Below are 24,596 nucleotides of genomic sequence, written 5' to 3' on the forward strand. Positions count from 1 at the left end.
ACTTGTGTTGAAGGAACTGCACTGGCTGCCTAGTGGCTACTGGACAACACTCAAAAGTGTTGTTGTGGACATATAGAAAATTCTGAACAACTTGGCTCCAGGATGCTTGGCAGACTGCTTTCCCCTATATAATCCTAGTCAATCCCTACAGTCATATAATCATAGCTTCAGAGGAGGTCCTTTCAAACTCTGCTTTACAGCACTGCCAGTTCTCAAGGCTAGGTGCTTTTTCCTTCACCTGCTGCAGCTCCAGAACTCCTGTGCCTGCTTCCTGGTTCGTCTCTGTGCATGCATGAAATAATCATTCATTCCTGGGCTGGGCTGATTTGCTGGCTGCGCGGAAGAGAGCATCGCACTGGGAGCATGGAGTGTTCATGGGATTATTTATTGGCTGTTGGAGTGGCTTCATAGCTTAGCACTTGCGGAGACTGAAGGAGATTCTGGGGCCTTCCTTAAAGAGACAGATTTCCAAGCTTATTATCTCGGTGGATCTTCCTGACCTTAAAAAGTATGAAATTCTGGCTGAGGCTCCAGCTGACTAACTCTCCTCCCAGAATGCACTTGGGGCATCCTGTGTATGGCAGTATTGTTTTAGCAGCGGGAACCATGTTAGTTTCCAGCAGCCAAACTGCTGTTATTCAGCGGCTACAATAACCTTGGCAGATGTTGTTGTGGTTGCCGCGGAAACGTTTCCTTTTTGTCATAGCCCACGTGAAATTTATTGTTTTATTTAGGTCCTGACAAGCAGGTTGCAGTAGGGAAGGCCAGAGTGTCACCTCACGAGGAGGGGACGTGTACTCAGAGCAGCCCAACCTCTTGTGTCTCCCACAAGCACTGGCTGTGGCCAGCTTTATGCTGTCTAGTAGTGTACCGGCCCCATCCTCGCTCTCCTCAGAAAATACGAAATTCCTGACTAAACCATCCATTAATTCTGCAACCACAAATCCTCAGTATTTGAATGGCAAAGCCATGCCTATATTCACATGTTTTATTTAGCTGGCAGACCTTACGTACACAGTTGTATAATTTTATGGTTTGAATTTTTCCGTTTTATGTTCTGCTTTATTTCCTTTTTTGTCAGAGACGGGAGAGAATTGGCAGAAAGCTGTAGGACACACAGGAACAGTTAAGAGCTGGGAAGAAGCAACAGGCTGAGCGGGAAAAGGGAGCTTGTAGGCCTGTCTCCCCAAGTCATCTTTGCTCGTCCCTCTCTCCTCCTAGTGTAAATCAGTCTTTCAAAGTGTGCCCAGAGCTGTTACAGTAGCTCTTGGTATATGTCGGTGTTGCTGTTGCAAGTGCCTCCAGGATAAACTACCTAGGCTGTGGTAAAAAACACACACAGCCATCCCAGACTCATAAAAAACCCAGAGCACTTTTTAAAGCAGAACTGTCTTTCAAGGCCTTCCGCCCTCCACAAGGCAGGGCAGCTGTGGCTGAACAAGGGCAGTCCCAGAATCGGTGTCTCACAGCAGTCTAAATGGTTGGGGCAGTCCAGAGTCTCAACAGAGGGGCAACATTAGAGGAAAGGTCCAGTGACTAAACTAGGTGGCAGGGCGGCACAAGTCAGGGAATCCTAGAATCTTAGAATTGTAGAATTGGAGGAGACCCTGAGGGTCATCTTGTTCAACCTCCTGCAATGCAGGAATCTCAGCTAGATCATACGTGACAGATGGCCATCTAACCTCTTTTTAAAAACCTCCAAGGAAGGAGAGTCTGCCACCTCTCGTGGGAGTCTGCCAGAAAGTTCTTCCTGATCTCCTTTCAAAACCATTGGTTCGGGTCCCACACTCCAGAGCGGATGAAAACACAAGCTTGCTCCATTCTGGTACAGAGATGTTGTTCGTGCAACATATGCTAATGGGGCAAAGATGTTGTGCCTGGAACATAAGGCTTTTAAACTCAAACCTTCACATTGCTTGTAGGTTTGGTCTACTCTTGAGGAGTGGCTTACTCACCAGTATTTATTTACTGCCAAAGAGCCTTTGGCATTTGATGGTCCACTGAGCCTGCCCCTTTAGGGCTCAATGGCAGCTTGGCACCTGCCTGATTCCAAGATAGGGCTACCTTTGCCACAGGAAGAAGGTTAGATCGCCATGTTCCCTGAGGACCCAGGACCATCCTAATCTCCCTTGCATTCCCTTCTCACAGAGTATTTTACTCTGGGGAGCCCCAAAGAGAATTCCTCCAGCAGGGGCATGGCACCTTTGAGACCCTGATCCCCGTTACTGGTATTTGACATGAGAAATTTGAGGTGCATATCCAGGATATACAGTTCCCCTATATAACCCTTGAAAGGTGAGGATGTTAGAAAGTTCATTTTTCTTAGACCCATGTCTAGTCAAGTCGCATCACCTTCTATTCTTTGGCACTAGAGGGAACTAGTTGCTTCCTTTGGACTGAGATTTTTGGCCCACTCATCTCAAAGTTGGCAGTGCCATGGCACAAGTAATGGGGGAAGTTGCTCCTGGTGCCCTCATGTAGCAAGGATGAGGAACCTAGGACCCAATGCTTTCCTCCAGGACTTTCTATCTGGCCCTCAGAATTCTCCCAAGTCCACACCCCTCTCTGGCGAGCTGCACATATCCTAAGTGCTTTCGCCTGACCAGAATGTGTCCTTTCTCTCTGATAATGCCTTTTGCTTACCCGGATGGGGGATAGAGAGGTGAGTGTGAAGAAACTAACCTCCAATACAAAGGTAGACAGCAATATTTGTTGCTCTGCCTACTTTTTGCCCAGTGCTTTAGCTGGAAAAAGTTCATCTACCATCTCCCTGTCCTGCAGAAAGGACTATCTGTTCACATGGCTTTAGCTGTCATTTCTTGAAGCAAGGCATGATGACAGTGTGTTTCAGTTCTCCAAGTGATAAGTGTATCATTTCCTAAAAACTATCCCTGCAAAGGAGGCAGGGGTGCCAACTGGAATAAAACATTTTGGGGGCCCAGGTATGCCCCACCCTGCATAATTGATCACATGACATAGTGCGCACACACCATTTGAATGGCAATGTCCATCAACTTTGGAGGCGAGCCTCCAACCCCCCTCAAAAATGTTACTGCAAGGGCCGAAGCCCCTATGGCCCCTCGGAGTTGGCTCCTATGAAAGAAGGTATGGGGTGGGAAAATCAATGCAAGTCACTTCCAGTTTCTTGGACCTGCACAGATTTTGCCCTGATTTGGTCTCTTCTGAGCTGGCTGCTGAATCTGTCTGCCTAAATTTTTTTTTTTTACACAAATACTCCATGCCTTTCAGTGCTCTTTCCTACAAGACAAGTTCAGCTGTCAAAAAGCTGCCCTCAGTGCCCCACATTATTTGGGCTGTTTCTGTGTGTTTATTACATATATAGACCACCTTTTCTCCCAAGGAGCTCATGGCTCTCCCCCCCCCCCCCATTTCATCCTCACAGCAACCCTGTGTGGTAGGTTAGGCTGAGAGATAGTGACTGGCCCCAGGTACCCTAGTGAGCTTCCTGGCTGAGTGGGGATCAGGGTCAACACTCTAACCATTACACCACACTGGCAGTGCTAGGGTTGGCAGGCACAGAATGAAAAGGAGTTATTGTGTCTTTAAATAAGTTAAGTATGTGGGAGAAACTGCAAGTGCTAGCAACGACCTTCTCTATCCCACTCTCTTCACCTGTGATTCCAGCATACCCTCAAATTTCTCGGGAGTCGCATACCATACCCCCATACCCTCCATCATTTCTCCAATGAAAATAGGGATGTCCTAAGAAAAGTGGAGGGACGCGGGTGGCGCCGTGGGTTAAACCACAGAGCCTAGGACTTGCCGATCAGAAGGTCGGTGGTTCAAATCCCCGCGACGGGGTGAGCTCCCGTTGCTCAGTCCCTGCTCCTGCCAACCTAGCAGTTTGAAAGCACGTCAAAGTGCAAGTAGATAAATAGGTACTGCTCCGGCGGGAAGGTAAACGGCATTTCTGTGCGCTGCTCTGGTTCGCCAGAAGTGGCTTAGTCATGCTGGCCACATGACCTGGAAGCTGTACGCCGGCTCCCTCAGCCAATAAAGCGAGATGAGCGCCACAACCCCACAGTCGGTCACAACTGGACATAGTGGAGAATAGGGACACTTGGAGGGTCTGTTCGAGGGCCCTGTCCTGTTCTCCCTGTGCTGCTGATGAATATCATGAAAACTAGCATCAGGAGAGAAGGGGTTTGAGGCAGTGAAGGAGCAAACTTGGGGATCAGAGAAAGATCTGGAAAAACTGTGGCTGAGAAATGCAGCCAGAGAGGGAAGGGTGGAGAGGAGGGAAAGTGGGGATTTGCGTGGGCCTTAAAAAAATGGCTCTTAAGAGTCAGAGTGGGCCCTTCCTGTCCTTAATCTCTTAACAGTGGTAATTGCAATTAGCCCTATTAGCACTAATGGGTCTGAGTACAGGGCTTTTCTCTCCATGCCCAGCAGAGAGAGTGGAGTGCTCTTGAGCATTGCAAAGTAAGGCAGAGGGATCTGCCTGAGCATGAATTAATGATTCTCATGGGAGGTTCCTGCCTGCAGGGTGGTAAATAGCAGATGGACCAAGTGCGGGAATGAAACTGGAAAAAATCTTGACAGCAGAAAGTGTTGGCTCTTGGTTTAAGGAAAAGGAGAGGGGCTTGGATTGCAAGAGAGGGAAACTGAGGCATAGGAAGGAGTATTGATGCAACAGGTTAGCAAACATAAATATCTGCATTGCAACTGGCAGTGCTCACTCTAGATCAGGTATAAAGCACCTTCCTTTGTTAAGTCTTCTGTTCCAGGCACAACATTTTTCCACCACTAATGTCCCGTTGCTGGAACACCTTTGCACTAGTTATATACAGAGTCTAAAATTTTTCATTGCTTGTTCTGCTCTATGCTTGTAGGTTAGGTAAGTATTATTATCCTCATACTGCAGACCAGAGGCTGAAAGAAAAAAGCCTCATCAAATTGTGCAGAAGCAGAAGACAATATTTGAATCGAGGGATTTCCTGGTTCACAGCCTCATTGCTACTAGAAAGTCTAGAGTTTGATACTGGGATATATTTTCCCCTGCAGCCTTTGGCAAAAACCTATTATTAGCAAAAACAATTTTGTACACCAAAAACCTTGCTGTAACTAAGCCTAAGTATGTATATCTGAAATAATTGAAACAAAATTAAAAAAAATCTTTCCAGTAGCACTTTAGAGACCAACTAAGTTTGTTGCTGGTATGAGCTTTTGTGTGCATGCACACTTCTTCAGGTCTGAAAAAGCTCATACCAATAACAAACTTAGTTGGTCTCTAGGTGCTACTGGAAGGAATTTTTTTTTTTTGGTTCGACTACGGCAGACCATCATGGCTGCCTACCTGTAACTTGAAATAATTGTTTAGTCTTTCCCTGTTTTTGTTCTACTTTAGTGTCTCCCTTGTGTTGATACATAGATTTAAGCCCCTTAGGGCTAGGTGCTGTTCCCTTGCAGTTTGTAAAGTGTTGTGTGTATGAAAGGTGTCTTCTTCTTGTTGCTGTTTACAAACTGGTTACATTTGAATGAATTTGCTTAAGTTACATAGTGAACCCAGCTTGGGCAATTTTAGAATATATTGGGCGCTCCATCTACTCCTCTCTCCCTTTCTTTGAACCACGTAGCAGAAGTTGCCCATGTATTTAAAATCCAGAAATAACCCAGAAAACTATATAACATTAATTAAATGTGCGCACCTAGATGAACTTGGATAAATGCACACCCAGAGAGAGCTTTTGTATGGTTCTGTGCCACCCTTCTCCTAAAGTATGTGGCAGATTCTGAAAGAACTTCAAAATGGCTTGTTTGGCTAATGAAAGAAAGATTTGAGAAGGGTTACAATGACGGGAAAGCATAAGAATCATACATAGCTTAGGCAAGGCTAAATCGTTGTTAGAGCTTTTAAGTAATCTCAGGGGTCTCCACTAAAACTCAACAAAAAGCAGTTTTTATTTTTGCACAACTTATTGATCTGTGGAACTCACTGCCATGGGATTTGGTGAAGGCCTGCAGCATAAATGGGCTTTTTTTTTATTTAAAAAAAGAGGGTTCTAACTATATTTAATGGAGGCTAAAGGTATCAGGGAAGGTAGCTTTCTGCTCAGGTCCTCTTTAAACATGAAGTTGCTGGAAGCTGTGATTGATGAACTGGAACATAATTATTGAGCATCTCTCCTGAAGCATCCCAAATAGGCTACTGTTGGCGACGACAAGCTGCGGGGGCTAGATGGATTGTTACTCCAATCCAGTAAGGCTGGACCTTAATTGATACTTTCCCCGTGTTGCTTTCAGCTTCCCAAACTTCCCTTGATGAAGTGAGCCTCCGCAGTGTGCCAGCCTGGCTGGCTCCCTTCAGATCCCCCACCCTTGCACTCGCTTGCCAGGATCGCATCCCTGTGAAATGTGTGGAGCTCCCAGCAATAACGCACGAAACCTTGGCACGGTGACTCTTCTCCTTTAAATATTAATGGGGCTGGCACCATCTGCGGTAAAAGGGTATAAATTTGCCTAACTGCTTCTCTCCACACTGCCTTTTCCCTCTGCCTTCTAGTTTGGATGGTCTTGCTACCACCAGCATCCTATCCATTGCCTTGCCTCTGGGCAGCTCTGGTGGAGTCTTCCTCCCCTCCTCCTCCTCCTGTGCCCCCGCCCTGTGGGTCTGTGGGTATGGGCTTGCTGTGGGGTAAGAGGTGCAGCAAGTGCCCCGCCAACTGCTCCCCTACTTATGCAGGTAACGGGGGACTGTCCCTTTAAGAGGCTGCATCATGCAAGTATGTCAGGATTTAAAAGGGCTGCTGTGCAAGGTGTTTATGCACTTGGGCTGTAGACCGCCCTCCTCATCCACTTCTCTGCTCCAACCAGGATCCCAACTGAATCGGGAGCAGGCTGTGCTGCTCCTCCAGGGGTTAAACCTGCCAGTGGTACTTCTCCCTCCCTCCCTCTCTCAGAGGCTGTGCAGCTGGAATCTCGCCTGCTCTGTGGCTGGGTGTGCTGTGGCGAAATTCCCAGTCGCTGCTCTGGAAACCAATTGTGCCAGAGAAGAATGTGCCGGCTCAGCTAATCAGCCAGGAGAGTGTGAGAGGAAGAAGAAGGAGAGAGAGAGAGAGAGAGAGAGAGAGAGAGAGAGAGAGAGAGAGAGAGAGAGAGAGAGAGAAGACCTGTGCCCAAAGCATCGGTCTCTACTTCTCTGCCTAACAAGATCTCCTTGACTCTCCCCTGTTCTTTGCAGGCGTAAAGTGGAGCAAGGACAGCAGCATGTCCGACAGCAAGGAATGGGCCACGCTCAGCCCAGAGGAGTTCAACCAGCTGCAGAAGTACATCGACTGTGAGTCTTTTCCCTTCTCCCATCTATCTCTCTGGGCTGGGACCTATTGGGGAATGACTGTGACAACAGGAAAGGTTGAAAGGGACTCTCCATCCTAAAGCATCAGGGAGTCATGTGGGACATTGACATGCCAAAATCTGGGTTTGCTTTGATGGAGCTAGGGTGGTGGCAGGGTGGGAGAGGGGGGGGGGAAGGTGGAAGGAACCGTCTCTCTATGCCAATCTGGAGGGGGCTGTGTGTAACTGAAAGGTCTGTTCACTCTGTAGCTGTCCCCGTAATATCATCTTGGAATGTCGGAGTCAGAAATCCTGATTTGGCAGCTACAGAAAAATACAGAGAAAACAGTATGGTCTGTGAGAGTTTAGCCAGGGGACGGCTTGCAGCTTGTGGGAGTACCTTGGCTTGAAAAGAGCAAGATAGTTTTAGATCCCTGTTTTCCCCGCATTGAAATTATTGGCCTACCCACCCCCCCAAACAGTCGTGGGCAAACGTGGAAGTTGAATGCCAGAATTCCTAATGCCCTGGGTTCACAAGTGTTGAAAGCCAGGAGATATTTGGGCCAGAACTGCTGCCTTTCTGCAGCCCACTGGTAACCCACATTCCTTTCAAACGTAGGGCAGAGTCCTACAACCCCTGGGCACGGCATGTATCATGTTTCCTCCACTGTATAATTTCCCTCTGTTCAATCTGTTTTCTTTGCCCTACAGACAGCAGCAAGAAGGTGCAGGACGTGCTGCAGGAATTTTATGGAGACGGTAAATTGTCTGAGCACCTTCAAGGAGATGTGAGTAAACCCTTCTTCCCCTGCACCCGTTCATCTCTTGCCTTGCAAAATTTGTACATTTTTTGGGGGGGGGAAGGGAATCACTCATTCCAATAAAAGAATTTACCGCCAAAATTCATGTAGGCAAGGTGACCTTGCAAAGCAATATGCCATCCCTTTGAACCTCTCATGTCCCAGCTGAGGCATACCTGGAGGTTGGCAAAACCAGCCCCCACCAGGATGCAGGCACAGGAGGGGCGCAAAATTCACCTATCTATGGAGTACAGGATGTTTATGTGTGTGGCAATACATCACCACTGTCGTAGCAAGATCAAACGTGGGAGAATCTTCGTCCTTTTCACACCATGAAACAAAGGCATTTTTTCCCGGGAGGTGGGACGATAGAGCTCCTTGCTAGGGATGCTAATTTTTAACCTGTTCTTACAGATAGGAGGTTGATCCTAAAGTTCCATAGAGGTTCACTCTCCTGTCATTTAAGACCACTAGATTTAATCCTGCCGTCTGGATTAGCAGAGAGCAAATATCTGCTACCTTGTATGCAATAGCCTTTTAGGTACTTGTGCTATCATGATGTCCCGCATCTTTGGACTAAACTTAGCTCATTCCTCTAGCCTTTCCTCATAGGACTTGTTTTCCATACAGTTGACCATCTTTGTTACCCTTATCTGAACTTGCTCCAATTTGTCTACATTTTTCTTAGTAAAGAATTGGACACAGTACTCCATGCAAAACAAAAAATGAAAACAAATTCCTTCTTATGACTTGAAAACAACGGTTCTGTCAGTGCAGCCCAGAGTTGCATTAGCCTATTTTGCAGCTGCCTCACGTTGCTGCCTCATGTCCAGTTCATGTCTGACTATAATAATCTCAAGATCCCTTTCGCTGTTGATCCCTTTCAACTGCTGTTGAACCAGGCACCCCTCACCCTGTACTTGTAGTTTGTTTCCTATTTGCATTCCTATTTACATGTGCATTTAGTTTGTTTCCTGTTTGCATTTGTTGCTGTTTAATTTGTCTGTGTCATTCCAGTTTTCTCTTCCCTCAAGGTCCCTTTGAATTTTATTTGTATCTTCTGAGATGTTAACTGTCCCTTTCAGTTTTGTATCATCCTTATAATTGATAAAGAGTCCCTCCACTGTGTCACTGATAAAAAAATGTTGAAGCGTGTCAGGCTTGGATTCCTGCTGCATCCCACTTGTGGCATCCCTCCAGTTTGGTGAGGAACCATGGATGAGCATGGTTTTCCAAACAGTTGTGGATCCACCTGGCAGTATTATCACCTAACTCACATTTAAACAGTTTGCTCACCAAAATATAATGAGGGACTTTGTCAAATGCTTTATCAAAATCAAGATTCATTCCATCCACAGCATTTACACAATCTGCTGAGTCTCTACTTCTGCCTTCCTTCCTATAATCAAACAACCCAAGGCTCCCCTGTGGATTATCGTGAACCTGCCCTATGCATCGCAAGTCTTCCCTGTTGCTTGACCATTATCTCTTACTCGGCCTATGTGATGACTTCTCCCCTTCCTGTGTCTGCTAATCCAATAGCTGCCATGCAATGGAGCAAATGGAGAGGAGATTATTTTATTTTAATAATGTTTATTAAATTTTCTGTTTTAAAATTCCACATACTCATTTTACATCCTTAAAGCATCAATGACTTCTCTTCTTCTCTTTCCATGGTTCATTTTACATGTCTTAAATCCCTGCATATTTTACAAAAACTGTCCCAGTCAGTTTTTCATTATAGAGCTTATTTATTCAGTCCCGTTAAATCAGGGACAAAACAATTGAGGTTCTACATTCTCCCTTACCATGCAAGACCACTACCGTAACATTGACATTGCTCAGATCAGATCACTTTCTATTACAACTGATAGGATGGGTTTCCTCACATTCATAGGCGCCGACTCCATGGGGCCTGAGGGGGCCCGAGCCCCCTCAAAAATTCATTTGGGGGGCTCTGCCCCCCCAATAATTTAAGAAAATTATTAGTTATATAATGCTTTGTAAAATCACAAAATTATGTTGGTATTTTTTATTTTCCTTGTTTGACGATAGTTACCTTTTAAAATACATTCAGTAATGAGATAAAACAAAGCCACTCCCGATCTAGAGAGGGGGTGGGGTTGCGGGCTCTCGACCCATCAACAATCTCGCGGGGCTGGCATCAGCCCTGCGAGAAGCGGGGATTCCCCCTAGCTCATTAATATTCACCGCCCACGGCGGCAGCCAATCGGCTGCCGCAAAGGGCGGGCCCTCACAGGTTCACTTAAGGTCGGGGCAGCCCGGGGCTCGCCCCTTTCGTTCCCCCAGCAGCAGCGGTTTGGAGGTCTTGGGCCCCCCAATATTTTTTATAAGTCGGTATGGGCCCCCGCCCCCCCAATATTTTTTATAAGTCGGCGCCCCTTCTCACATTCCTCCTCTTTTTCTTCTGTCGCTTTGTTCTTCTACTGATGCCGTTGCCAGACGATAGACTTTGAGGGCTTCAAGCTCTTCCTGAAAACCTACTTGGAAGCAGAGGAGATCTCAGATGAACTTTGCAGCCATCTCTTCATGTCTTTCCAGACTACGGCAGGACAGGCCACAGGAGAGCCAGGAGTGCAACCAAGTAAGGAGACTTCCAGCAGAAAGGTTGCTATATTGTCTTGCTTTTATTCAGGGGGTGCGTGGGATCTGCATATCCTCTGGTGGCGGCGGCGAAAAAACAACATCCCAAAATGCTTAAAAAGTAGGGACAGATGCTCTGCTATGCATCTTTTTTGGGTGGCGGTTTGACTTAGCATCTGATTTATTTATATCCTGTCTTTTAGGACAAATGTCCTCTCAAGGTGGCATACAGAAATCATAACACTTACTTGAAAACTGTTGTTGTTTTTTAAAAAAAACCAAATTAAACTCCTTAGAGTGAGCCCCAAAAGAACAATAAACAGAGATATACAGCAGGTAGGTGATGACAACGAATGAAATGTAGCCTGAAATAAAAATGTCTTGAGAGTTGTTGGTTTTTTTTAACACAGTACATAAATGTGAATGCAGTGTAATATCTAGCAGCCCCTAGGGTGGAGAATTATTGACAGATCTCTTGCCCCTAAAGCCTTTCCTCTCTCTCCCTTCCCCCCCCCCTCGCTTTGCAGCCAGTGGCTTTGTTTGCGTCAATGATGTCTCTTGTTACTTCTCTCTGCTGGAAGGTGGAAGGCCAGAAGACAAGCTGGAATGTGAGTAACTGAGAAAGGATCAAGAGAAAGATGAGGCAGCTGAGGACCCCAGTTCTTAGCCTCAGATATAGGGGTGGGTGGGTTTGGGGTAAACAAACACTAGTGGAAATCTGTCCCTGGCAGTTCTTGAGGAGGGGAAAAGGCTTGGTGAAGGCTTGGAAGGGAATGGGGTCTTTATGGAAGGTGTCTGAACCAGAAGGGAGATGGCAGAGTTTTTTTCCCTTTGATCTTGAAGCTTCTAGTTCTGATCTTATTTCTCCTCCCACAGTCACCTTCAAGCTCTATGACAAAGATGGGAATGGCCTGCTCGACAGTTCAGTGAGTAGCATGAGATCTTCAGGAGCTAACTTTGGGCCTGTTGACATTGGATATCCTCTCCCCATTCATTTCCTCTTTTCCCCCATTCAGGCATTACAGGCTACATACCCACACACCCGGCAACACGCATCTCCACCCACAAAGCTTTTGAAAATTTGCACTTTTTGTACCTGGGATGACCCAAGCTATTTCAGTGGCGCGCGCGCACACACACACACACACACACTAATTGACATGAACCCCGACTGACTTCTACAGGGAACCTCTCTTGCACAAGCTTTGTTTTAGTGAGGCTTGCTCAGGAGAACATCCTGGTACATTGTTCCCTGTTGTTCTGCCTCTCACACTCCTGCCTTTGATGGTGCCCAAAATATGTTGCCTTCCTTCCCTCATTTGTGGGTGCTCATTTCCCCCTCATAGCTTATCTCTGGTTCGCACTTATGTGGACTTTTCCCTCCACGCTCCCAGGAGGTCTGTATCTTGTTGCCTTGGCACAGAAGCATTGCTGTTTGTTTTCCAGCATTCCACCTTTTCCGCTTTTTGTGGGAGACCTCCACATTACCACTGAGTTTGCAGCCTAGAGGGGCCCCATCCTGGCTATGATTCCAGCCCTTCTGGGTTTCTGCTGTTTCATGGATGCCATATTTGGAAGAGGAAATTTGGGAGCAAATCTTTTTTTCATATTTTCCTTGCAATGCAGTGTGGTGCATGTGCCCTCCTGACCCAGTCCAACTAATGTCAGAGACCAGAGCCACGCCATATGCACTTTTATGATTTGCTGTACAAGGTTGCCACTTTTTTTCCTGGCAGGACTCCTATGCCTTTAGTTTGCTGCATCTCCTACTAGAACAAAGATAGCCATCCTATTTTGAGCAAGCTGAGATACAATGCTATCTTTGGCTTCTCCCAATCTGTGATACCTTTTATCAACTGGTGTTTCTTGACTCCTGACTTTATCTCTTTAAATGCTCCCCATTTTCTAACGTGCCTGGCCTTTTTTTATGTCAGCACCTGCCTTCACCTTTAATGCAGGCCTTAAACTATGTTCTTATGTAGGAGGTGGACCGCATAATCACACAGATGATGCGTGTGGCTGAATATCTGGACTGGGACGTCACTGAGCTTAAGCCAGTAAGTGCAGAATACCCATACCTGATTTTCACTAGGCATATTTCCGTTCCATCACACACAACCCACACACACACTCACCTATGCTGGGAAGTGCTGGCTCTTGCAGTGTTTCTCAAACATGGGTCTCCAGCTATTTTTTTTGGACTATAATTCCCATCATCCCTGACCACTGGTCTTGCTAGCTGGGGATGATGGGAGTTGTAGTCCAAAAACAACTGGAGACCCAGGTTTGGGAAACACTGTGAATTTTGCTGCCTCTTAGAATCTGAGGTTAATGAAGCACACAGGAAAGCTGGATAAGGTGTTGTCTTCAGCACAACACCAGCAAGGGGGATGGAGCTCAGGCTGCGCAGTTATGGAGTAGAGTGTGTATTTAGTTGGAAGAGAAGACTCTGACGGTTAAATGAACCAGGGCAGGCTAATGGGGTTCATATATAAAATCAAATGGGAGTATCCTCATAGAGTTACCTCTCCTTTCTGCTGGCTGGTTGTTGCTTTTTTGCAGGGAACAGTTTGATGAAGAATACAAGCTCTTGTTTCCCCGCCCCCCTTCTCTCCAAATAATCTTTGCAGTTACAAAGCTTTTGGGGTTTAAGAAAGGAGGATGGAGGATGGATGCAGGGTGTGGATATAATTTACCATATGCTGCAAAAAGCGTTGGATTCTTGGATGCACATTTCGGGAAGAATGGCTTTGTCTCCTAGACGTGCCTCATAAAAAATGAGCTGGGGAACAAGGCATGTTGACCTGTGTCGAACGGACTTCAGCAAGCCCTCCCATGCCCTCTTCTTCTCCCATCTCTCATCGGCACAGATCCTGCAGGAGATGATGCGAGAGATTGACTACGACGGCAGTGGCACAGTGTCTCTATCCGAGTGGCTCCGTGGCGGCGCCACCACCGTCCCCCTCCTGGTGCTACTTGGACTGGAGGCTGTAAGTGCACAGAGGGACAAGGGAGAAGGATGGGGGAGGGAGATGGGGGCTGAGATAATAAGACAGGCAGACACACCTCTGCCCATCTGAGCCAGACTGAGGTGCTGTGGTCTAGGACAGAGGGGCATTCTGTGATCTCCTGAACAGGAAGCAGGAATGGTTTCTAGCCACATGTTAATATTACCTGGGGGCTTCTTTGGAAACGAGCTTCAAGCTGCCACCCTGTTTGATGGATAAGTCACAAGCTGGCTTTATTAAGACTGGAGCAAAAGCAAAACTGCTGTTCCACTGTGTGGATTTGAAGCAGTTGCTGCACTGTTGGACTCCAACTCCCATCAGCCTCTGGCTAGCATGGCCAGTCTTTAAGGGGGCATGGGAGTTGCAGTCCAGCAACACCTAACACACCACAGAATAGCCACCCCTGCTGCATGTGGTGTTTTTCTCCATCATGGGGGCTTCTTGGAGGAGAGTCCTCCCTTCCTAAAAAAATTATTAAAAATGGATATTTTTACTCTTGTATTAGTTCATTCCAAGGGGCCAAAGTTATAGGTCCATACATGCACATTTTGAAGGTCATATTATCCATCCCCCCCCCCAAAAAATATGCCAACCTTTGTCCAAAATTCTGACTCGCCTAGAACCCATTCCCTCCCACACCTCCCGTGAGCCCTGACATCTCTCTCCCCCTCCCATTCACAAAACAATCTCACACAACAACAAAAACCAGCTTCTGCCCTCACTGCCTACTTTCCTTTGTTGCTGCAGACCATGAAGGATGATGGGCAGCACCTCTGGCGCCTGAAGCATTTCAACCGGCCCGTTTACTGCAACGTGTGTGAGACGCTTCTGCTGGGGCTGCGCAAGCAGGGGCTGCGCTGCACTTGTGAGTGGCTCCCTTTGTCTTTGGGGTGAAGGTGGTCATCTCCTCCTTTCATCCAGTAGGGGCTTCTCTAGTATTTGCCCACCCTTCTGTGGAATAAGCGCCCTGCGAATGTTGCGTTTGTGAACCAGGGGACCTGGGGGTGGAGAACAGGAGGAGGGAGAGTCCTCCAAACGCTGCCATATTTGAATCATCTTCAGGAAGAACTAACAAAAAAATGAGCTTCCGGCAGCGTGGCCTGTACCACTGAGCAGAGGGCGGAGGGGTGTTTTAATTTTAAAGGTGGCGCTGTGGGTTAAAGCCTCGGCGCCTAGGACTTGCCGATCGAAAGGTCGGCGGTTCGAATCCCTGCGGCGGGGTGCGCTCCCGCTGCTCGGTCCCAGCGCCTGCCAACCTAGCAGTTCGAAAGCACCTCCGGGTGCAAGTAGATAAATAGGGACCGCTTACCAGCGGGAAGGTAAACGGCGTTTCCGTGTGCGGCTCTGGCTCGCCAGAGCAGCGATGTCACGCTGGCCACGTGACCCGGAAGTGTCTCCGGACAGCGCTGGCCCCTGGCCTCTTAAGTGAGATGGGCGCACAACCCCAGAGTCTGTCAAGACTGGCCCGTACGGGCAGGGGTGCCTTTACCTTTACCTTACCTATTGGGTGAAACTGCCTAGATCAGAAATTTCTTGTGGCCTCTGGAGATGCAACAGGATTGCCCTTGAAAGCCATGCACACCAGCACCTTTGCTCTGGAAGCCCCTGCAATTCCGTTCTTCTCCCAGCCACAGCTGTCAACGTTTCCCTTTTTTTTAAGGGAAATTCCCTTATTCTGAATAGGATTCCTTGCAAGAAAAGGGAATAGTTGACAGCTATGCTCTCAACATCTTTGCAGGTACTTCCTCTCCTATTAAAACAAAAACAGCAGCAATCCAACAACTTTTCTAGAAGCTTGCCTTTTAAAAGAAAATAAAGCTGGGATTTCCATGAGCTGCCCAATAGTTGTTTGCTGCTTTTAAAAACCTGGAAGCTCCTTTAAAACATGGTTTGCAATGTGGCATGTACATGAGGTGAGGGGGTTTGCTATTTAACGAGCATTTCTCATCACTAATTTTGTCACAAACAGTATCCAGCAGGGGCGAATAATTCATTGCCCTTGGAGAGATTTGCATGATGCCCAGGCACGGAGCGCTGCAGTTTCGGTAGTCAGAAAATGCGACATCCGTTCAACAATTGGTTGTGCTCTGTGTGAAGCAAAAACTTATTGGATCCCTTAGCCTCTCATGCTCTCCTCTTGGAGAGGTGTTCTCAGTGGCTGTGTGCTTGCAGGATGCTGATTGAAGGATCAGGAAGCAGGGAGAGCGGAAGGAAATGAGAGGCCTGAATCTGGGCGGCATTAGCTGGTGATGGAGTGGGGATTTCATGGGGCAGTCTGTAACTGGAGTGGCATATTCAGTCCCTAGTTGCTCGCATGTCAACAAATCCATCCTTCTCCTTCTTTTTGCCCACAGTCTGCAAGTACACAGTGCATGAGCGCTGTGCCCGCAAAGCCCCACTGAGCTGTATCAGCACCTATGCCAAGAGCCGTCGTGACACCAGTGTGAGTTCCGTGGGCAAAGGAGGGGAGGGCATTGCATCCATAAAGCAGCCTTTGGCTCATCTGGCTGCATTATTGCCTAGGGTTTTTTTCAGGCTTCCCCTGTCTCCTCCTCCTCTTCCCCCACCGTGTATCCTCAGCCTCCCTCCTTTCTGTCATGATCTCCTGTCCAAGCAAGTGAACAGATTGTCTCCTTCTATAGTTCCCTCCACTGACTCTCATGCCTTCCCTTTAGGAACTCTCAGGATCCATTTTTTCTAAGGATTTGTGGGGTGCTCCCCCTCTTCTCTTTTCCTGGATGTGGAATTATCTTCTCCTGTCCCCAGACCACATCTCTATGAATTATTTCTTCCCTTCAGATCTCTTAATTCATTCATGACCTCCACATCTCCTTGGCAGCGTCACCGCATCTCACAGTTCCAAAATCATTAGCCAAGTAAATAGCGAATGCCCAGCTAATTATAAACACCGTAGTTCTTTGCTCCTGCCCAGTTTAATTACATCAGTCCTCTTAACCATCAGGAAATAGCATGCGAGAGCTGGGAGAGGATGTCCTGGACAAAGGACTTCCTGTTCCAATCTTTTTAGATCGATCGTGTCTCCAGGGAGTCAGGGCTAGAACTCGAGAGCTGTGGGTTCTGATTCTGCTCATCTAGCCCGGTGGTCCCCGTCCCTCCACTTTCATGCGCCCGTCACTCTTTCCACTTGCAGGCACAAGCCCACATCTGGGTAAGAGGCGGCTGTGACGGCAGCAAGTGCGACCGGTGTCAGAAGAAGATCAAGAGTTTTCAGAGCCTGACGGGAATGCACTGTGCCTGGTGCCATCAGAAGGTGAGTTCATACCCCCCAATTTTCCCTGATTGGAGGCATAGGTGCCATAAGTCAGGAACGGCTCTTCATTCAGGGCCTGCTTCTCAGTTATCGGTCCGCTTGCATTTCAAACTCCAGCTTTCCCTTCCCTCATTTGGGAGATCATGATGCATCTCCATATTCACTGTGGAGAGCCCTCTCAGCACTCACTGCTTCGTTAGTTGCGGTGCAGGGTGGTGGGAGAAGCAGCAGCCGGGATGCAACCAATGGTCCCATCCCATGTGCCAGAATGGCTGTGAGAAGCGAGACTGTGTCTGATCACAGAGTGGCCCCTTCCAGGTGTTCCTGTTACCTTGTAGGAAGGAGTCCTCCATTGCAGTCTGGCTTCCCAAGCATCGGAACACAGGAAGCTGCCATGTATTGAGTCAGACCATTTGTCGGTTTTAACTCGGTGTTGCCTAAACACAGTTAGGCAGTGGCTTTGCAGGGCTTTTGGCAAGGGGCATTTCCAGCCCTACCTGGAGAGGCTGTGGGGATTGAACCTGCAGGTGCTCTACAACTAAGCTAAGACTGTTCCCTGCATAAGCACAGCAAGATCTGCAAAGGGCAGCAGAGGATTGGTGGAGTAGAGGACTTGTGGGGAGGAGGAGCATTTCTCGAGGGAGCCTGTGAAAAGGTGGGAGGTGAAAGCAACAACGGAGGTGGAGGACTGTCCTGTGGCCTAATAAATCCTGACTGGTTTATGCCTTCCTGGCATAGCGTGCCATGTTATATGTATAGATATTCTGCTAAGTGATTTTTGTGTGTGTTTTATATGTAGGCAGAACTCTCAGTTCATCAGTTAAAAGCGATCACCATTTTTGTCTTGCTTCATGGTTCAGAGAGCAAAATCACAAATGTTGTTCTTGAACTGGTGTTCTAGGTAAAAGGAAGAGATTGCATTCGAGGCTTTTGCATTTTGCAGGTCGGAACTCCGAATAAACTTTGGTGTGTGTGTGTAAAATCTCTCTCTCTAGATTCATGACGAGTGCATGCCTCTCATGCCTTCAGCTTGCGATTGCGGGGTCCTCAGAGATCATATCCTGCCACCTTCAGCAATCTACCCTGTTGTGCTGGTGAGTGGCTTATTGAAACACATGGATTATACACAAAATGTTTGCATGTGTGTACACCCCCCCACAACACCTATGCACAGAATAATAGAGTTGGAAGCACAGCTGTCAAGGTGGACACAAATGACAGGAAAGAGAGTTCTCTTCTGAAGCCCATTGATGCAGCCTGCTCACTATTGTTTTTAAAAGATTTGGAGGCAGTGCGAGGGAGCAGTCACTGCCCATAATGTATGTTGTTTCTTGTGTCCTACCATAGTATCTGATCAAGCAGTTTCATAAGTTCTCATTCTGCTTCCAGCTAAAGCACACCCTTAGAAATCATTGCGGCTGCAATAGATTGTGTTTATATCTGGGTGCAAGTCCTATTGTTGAGAATGCCCATTCTGCATACAGCATTTCTTCTTCAGCCCCTAAGCACTGAAGTAATTTTGGAACTATTTATGTGAAAGGGTACCCAATCACATGGGCGGGGTACAAATAAATAACAACAACAATAATAATAGTAATAAGTAGTGGTAGTATTACGTAAAGGTGTGGGGTTCAGAGAAAACATTAACTCTGCCCCTCTGCAATGCTCTGTGTATTTAGGATGATTTTTAAAGTTTGCCTCAGGAGTGAAATTGACTAGACCAAAAGCTGCTGTTGATATGGTCCAGTTTAAGACAAGATGGCGTAATTTCAGCACTGAAGTAAAGTGCATATCACCACATTTCTGGCACATGCCTATAATCCTCAGAATCTGCTTTTGCTCTGGAGATAGTACAGGAGAATGCACACAGGGAGCACATTAAGTAGGTGTTGAAAGAAGAGGAGGAGCAAGCTGCAGGTCTTAGAAATGTACCCATCCTCTTGGTGCTTGCTTGCTTGTTTGTTTGTGCTGAGCCTTCCTCCAGCATTTGACCCCAATGGTTTTCATTCCAGCAACAGCCTTATAGCTGCTGTTGTGGTGCTACTTCCCCTGCTGATTCTTGCCCCTTTCTGTGTCCCAGGAGCGACAGAACAGTCAGAAGAACGGAGTCTGTGGGACCCCTTCAGAAGAGCCAGCTCAGCCCTTCACCACCCCTGAGGGACAGGCACTGCGGGTGAGCCTGGGGAAACTGGAAGGAGGGTGTTGCCAGGTCCCCACTTACTGTTGATACCCTGTTGGCGATGAGGTCCTGTGCTAGTCTGAGCAATACCTTCCGTATTCATGTTAGTTACAAATAACCCAGGAGGTTGGCAGGAGAGGGAGGTTAGTTAATACTTAAAACATCCCTTGCCCTCTAGCTGAAGCACATTGAAGTCCCTCTCATGCTGTTTGTGCCATGTGTGAAATTTGGTAATACCAGTGAGAGCATATACAGTGGTACCTCGGGTTAAGTACTTAATTTGTTCCGGAGGTCCGTTCTTAACCTGAAACTGTTCTTAACCTGAAGCATCACTTTAGCTAATGGGGCCTCCAGCTGCCGCTGCGCCGCCCAAACACAATTTCTGCTCTCATCCTGAAGCAAAGTTCTTAACCCGAGGTACTATTTCTGGGTTAGCGGAGTCTGTAACCTGAAGCGTATGTAACCTGAGGTACCACTGTAATCTGTTCTCCCCACACATAAACTGTACAAGTTCCAATTTCTGCTATGATTCTTTGTACCTTGTTATAACCTATCCACAAAATATTTGAGTACAGCAAATCCTCTCTTATTTGTCTATAATCATCATTAATCTGGGTTAGCGGAGTTTGTAACCTGAAGTGTCTGTAACCCAAGGTACCACTGTACTGAATATATGGTCCGGTCAGTGCAGGGTTTTAGGGTTTGTTTTTTTAAACACAGTTTAAGCTCAAACTGCTTTTGAACCATGCATGGAGGTCACCCACTCAAATCCTCAGCAGCTGCTGTTTGCTGAAGCAGAAGACTTGCTGGGTCAGAGGGCTCAATTGCATTGTAACCCTAAACTAGTTCTGACTGCTGTGGCTTTCCTCCAGGGACTCTGGGTATGATTGCTTAGTGCAGGGTGCTGCAGAATAATTGTGAACGATCCCTAGACCCTTCAGGATTATAAAACACAAAAAACAAAACCACCCCAATATATTAGGGGATAGGAAGAACAACTGTGACAGTTTAAGCTGGTTTAAAATTGCCATGTGTGTACAGGCCCACGGTGAACCCAAGAGCTGTATGTATGGCTCTCCATAGACCTCTCTGGAAACCATGCTCATAGCAAAGGGAAGAGGTGGGTGGTTAGGGGTGATTTCAACTGTAAAGCTAAAGGATTCCTGACAGTTAAGTCCAGTGGTGACCTACTCTGGGGTTGCGGCGCTCATCTCATTTTACTGGCCAAGGGAGCAGACGTTTGTCCGCAGACAGTTTTTCCGGGTCATGTGGCCAGCATGACTAAGCCGCTTCTGGCAAAACCAGAGCATCACATGGAAACATCGTTTACCTTCCCACTGGAGCGGTACCTATTTATCTACTTGCACTGGTGTGCTTTCGAACTGCTAGGTTGGCAGGAGCTGGGACCGAGCAATGGGAGATCACCCCATCATGGGGATTTGAACTGCTGACCTTCTGATCGGCAAGCCCTAGGCTCAGTGGTTTAGACCACAGCGCCACCCGCATCCCATCAATTTCAGCTGTACCCAGCCACATCTACACGCCCGTTTCTCCATCCCTTCCTGTGCTGCTGAACCTACAGTGCTGTTTGCTTTTTAGCAGGAGTGGAAAAGTGAATTTGATCATTGGCCCAGCTGCTCTCCAAAAACCCTTTCCATCCGTCTTTCCGCAGATCATCCCGGTGCCTGACACTCACCCCTTGCTTGTCTTTGTCAATCCCAAGAGTGGTGGGAAGCAGGGAGAGAGGTGAGAGGGGAATGGGGTCTGAAGCATAAAGGTGGTGGGGCAGGGGAGGCTAGAATCATAGAACTGTAGAGCTGGAATGGGACTCCAAGGGCCATCAAGTCCAACCCCCTGCAGTACAGGAATCCTGCCCACAGCCATCCCTGGGTGGACTCGAACCACCAACCTTCTGATTAAGAGCCAGATGCACTGACACATTGTACCACATCCTTCTTTTTTCTAGGATGTGTGTCTTACGGTCCATATCAGTTTTGCTTTTGGGTGGTTAGATGCAGTTTATTTTTTCATGAGCTTTTTTGTCTGAGGTTCTATAGACAATCCCAGCATAATATATCTCTTTCAACATGGAAACTCCCCCGCCCACTTCTAATTGCCAGAAAAACTCTGGGTAATCACTTATACAATTCGCATTTGGCAGGGCTCCCAGGAGCTTGTTAAAATTGCTTGGGGCTCCAGATCTGGTCAGTGGGACACTAGCTGACCATCCCTTAATCTACGAGACCCCATCATTTGCAAACATGTCCCACAAACTTGGTTTTCCCCACAAAGCATATTACAAACTTGACTAAGGTGGTTTCTGATTGGCTATCTTTCCCCCAATCTTATTGGCAGGGTGCTGCGGAAATTTCAGTACCTCCTCAATCCACGGCAGGTCTACAATTTACTGAAGGGGGGCCCCGGACCTGGGTGAGTTGCTGTGACCTTCAGTGCATGTCAGTTATGTCTTCCTGTTGTGACAGTAGTTGCACACTTTTCACATCTCTTTTGAAGGGTAAAGCAGGTTGCTGGTGGGAAATGGTGTGTGTTGGGGGGCGGGGTGTACCAGCACAGCTGGAGGAATTTTGTGTTCTATCTCTAGGTGATCAGGACTGAGAGGTAGCTATGGAATCTGTTGCTAAAATTTAATTGTATGCATCTTTTTTGTTCCAGGCTGAACTTTTTCCGGGATGTGCCGGATTTCCGTATCCTGGTTTGCGGTGGTGATGGCACAGTCGGATGGATCTTGGATGCCATCGGTAGGTCTTTGAGACACTTTTAAGGTTTTCCTTTTCCACAGTCTGGTGTGGATAAAGAGCCAACCCAAAACCTCTGTTTTTGTGTCAACACAATAACTGCTAGTTGCTTTAAAAGGGCCAATGATGTACCCATCATCCTAACACCTGGGGTTGTCTGCTAGCGTCGCTAATGTTGCCACTCCATGTTATAAAGAAAAGATCGGTTTTCATTCTCTTTTTAGACAAAGCCAACCTACCAAGTCGGCCTCCTGTGGCTGTGTTGCCCCTGGGAACTGGCAATGATCTGGCCCGCTGCCTTCGCTGGGGAGGAGGTGAGTAACACCAGTTGGTCTCCATCTCATGCTGCTAATCACCTGGAATCAGACCAGGTGACCCACTAGAGACTATACTGTTTCCTTGTCCCAGCTAAGACCATTTAGCCATGTAGGTTTCTCCCACAGCCCTGAATTTGACCAGTGGGTCCATTAATAGCAGCAAGGAAGGTGCCCTGATGTCAGGCAGGTTAGCTGAACAAGTGAGTGTACAGAGTCTCCTGATATTTCTCCTGGGGTTTTAGACCCTGGGTATGAATCTTGTGCTGTCCAATTTCTCTTACGTTCCCTTTCTTTCTTTCTTTCTTTCTTTCTTTCTTTCTTTCTTTCTGTCTCCCTCTCCCCCTCCCCCTCTCTCTTTGTCTCTTTCAAAAGCAAAACCTCCGCCTCTGCAGTTCTGTGTTGAAAACATTCAGTACATAGCTGATATAGCAATAACTCATAAACAGCAATGTGATAGCATATAGTTCTTCCCCTGGGGCTAGGACAACCTGGGTTCAGATTCCTGCCTGGCCACAAAGTCATTTGCGTTGTCTACCTCACATGGTTGTTGTGAGGATCACCCCATGTACCTTACCCTGAACTCCAGCATATGACTGGAAAGCTAAGCACAGCAGCATGTATAAAATAAAGCTGCATTTTATAAAAAGCCTCTGACAGATCTTGGCTCCATAACAAAAGTGCTTTCTGTTGTGGCTTAATCTTTCCCTTAAATAGTAGCAACCCAAACATTCTAGCATGGGAATTAGTCCTAGTACTGGAGAAAGGAAAGCACTGGAAAAGCAGCTTGAGGTTGCCTGGTTTCGTGCTCCTCTCATCTTGATTTGATTACTAGACTAAGACTGTCTGGCCAAGGTGGGGGAGTGGAGCTTATTACCAGAGTTCACACTTACAACATTTTAAAAATCACAAGCCTACTCCCTCCCTCCCTCAGTCTCTAATGCATAAATTTCTGCCCAGGTTATGACGGCGAGAACCTAGTGAAGATCCTTAAAGACATTGAGGCAAGCAGCATCCTGCAGATGGATCGCTGGTCAGTCCAGGTGACGCCCGACAACCCTGATGAGAAAGGGGACCCCGTCCCCTACGAGATCATCAACAACTATTTCTCCATTGGGGTAGTAAGTATGAAAGGGGCAAGTGCAAATACCAAGGAGCGGCACTGAAGGACAGCCCTCCTCTTCAAGTCTGTGGAGGGTGCATATTCTCTCTCTACTACGGGAGGTTTTGCGGTCTTCTGAGCTGTTGCTATACTGGTGCCACTGAAGTCAGTGGCAGGAGACTGCAGAGAAGGGGGCAGGAGGTTTCAAGCAAGAGGGATAGAGGACATAGCAGAAAGTTGAGAAGGACTGGAAGCGGGGGATGGAGGGGGGGCTCTGGGGAGCTGAGAGGTGGCAGGCGGTGGGAGGGTACTTTGGAAGAAGCTGTGTGGGACATCTCCTCCCATCCCATTGTTCCCTCTCCACCTCCATGACACCCCCTCTTATTTCTGACTCTGTCTTTCTCACCCACCCTTTCTCCAGGATGCCTCCATTGCCCACCGATTCCATGTCATGAGGGAGAAATACCCGGAGAAATTTAACAGCAGGTTAGCGCAGTACGGTTGGGGAGCACCTTCCCTTGGGCGCTGTATCTACCCAGAATCCTCAGCTCCAGAATCAAGGCTGTCTTCCCCTGTGTAGCCAGTCCGATCTGGCACTTGAGTCTCCTTATTCATGCATAGGAACCTCTGCCTGTGGGGAGGAAGGGGCTTTTTGGTCCCTGGCCTCCTTGGCACACTGTCGGTGCTTTTCCGTCTCTCCCTGGGAAGCATCTGTGGGTGGTATGGGGCTGCCATGTGGCTGAGAAAGCAGTTGGTTCTAAGGAGAAGGTGGTTTGGGCCATGGAGTAGTTGGGTAGTAAAAGAGGATGCTCTTCAGAGGGGGCAGTCTAGGCTGGCAACATTGGTGACTTTTGGTAACATGGTGCCCTGAGCAAGGCAAAATTTGGCAGCCCCAAATGGATCTTCTCAGTTATGGATCTTCTCAGTTTTGCTCCCATGCGGTGGAACCGCCTGCACCGCCCTAAATCTGATGTTGCTGGCAAGTCCTGCAGGTGGATGTGTTTGGCTGAGGCCTTCCTGGGAGAAACTGAACCCAGCCACATGCTTTTCGTTTTTTTTGTTTCGCACCCCCTTTCCCCCTGAACCAGGATGAAGAACAAGCTCTGGTATTTTGAGTTTGCTACATCGGAGACCATCTTTGCCACATGCAAAAAGCTCAAGGAGTGCCTGTCTGTCGAGGTGAGGTTCCCCCTTGTGGCGCTCAAGTCGAACAGCTGTGCTGCAACTGTGAAAGATGAGAGTTGCCTTTTCTGTCCTTTGCAATGATCT

General features: G+C 47.5%; 1 protein-coding gene across 6 annotated transcripts in view; it reads left to right on the forward strand.

Moving 5' to 3' along the window:
- Positions 1-24,596, forward strand: part of DGKA (diacylglycerol kinase alpha) — an 89,536-nt gene that overhangs the window by 53,670 nt on the left and 11,270 nt on the right. For 5 of the 6 annotated variants that reach the window (XM_081898558.1, XM_081898559.1, XM_081898560.1 and 2 more), the window contains 19 exons: positions 7,202-7,297; positions 8,005-8,081; positions 10,557-10,698; positions 11,225-11,305; positions 11,574-11,623; positions 12,680-12,754; positions 13,568-13,687; positions 14,453-14,570; positions 16,060-16,148; positions 16,857-16,976; positions 17,972-18,070; positions 19,057-19,149; positions 20,828-20,901; positions 21,511-21,585; positions 21,829-21,914; positions 22,136-22,225; positions 23,186-23,346; positions 23,749-23,813; positions 24,416-24,506. In XM_081898558.1, coding sequence (XP_081754684.1) covers positions 7,202-7,297; positions 8,005-8,081; positions 10,557-10,698; positions 11,225-11,305; positions 11,574-11,623; positions 12,680-12,754; positions 13,568-13,687; positions 14,453-14,570; positions 16,060-16,148; positions 16,857-16,976; positions 17,972-18,070; positions 19,057-19,149; positions 20,828-20,901; positions 21,511-21,585; positions 21,829-21,914; positions 22,136-22,225; positions 23,186-23,346; positions 23,749-23,813; positions 24,416-24,506 — 1,802 coding nt within the window. Of the gene's footprint in view, positions 1-6,634; positions 6,704-7,201; positions 7,298-8,004; positions 8,082-10,556; positions 10,699-11,224; positions 11,306-11,573; positions 11,624-12,679; positions 12,755-13,567; positions 13,688-14,452; positions 14,571-16,059; positions 16,149-16,856; positions 16,977-17,971; positions 18,071-19,056; positions 19,150-20,827; positions 20,902-21,510; positions 21,586-21,828; positions 21,915-22,135; positions 22,226-23,185; positions 23,347-23,748; positions 23,814-24,415; positions 24,507-24,596 lie in introns of those variants that run through there. The other variant, XM_081898563.1, reaches the window with a different exon arrangement.

This window comes from Podarcis melisellensis (genome assembly GCF_964234715.1).
Source record: "Podarcis melisellensis genome assembly, chromosome: 2".
NCBI classification, from domain to species: Eukaryota; Metazoa; Chordata; class Lepidosauria; order Squamata; family Lacertidae; genus Podarcis; species Podarcis melisellensis.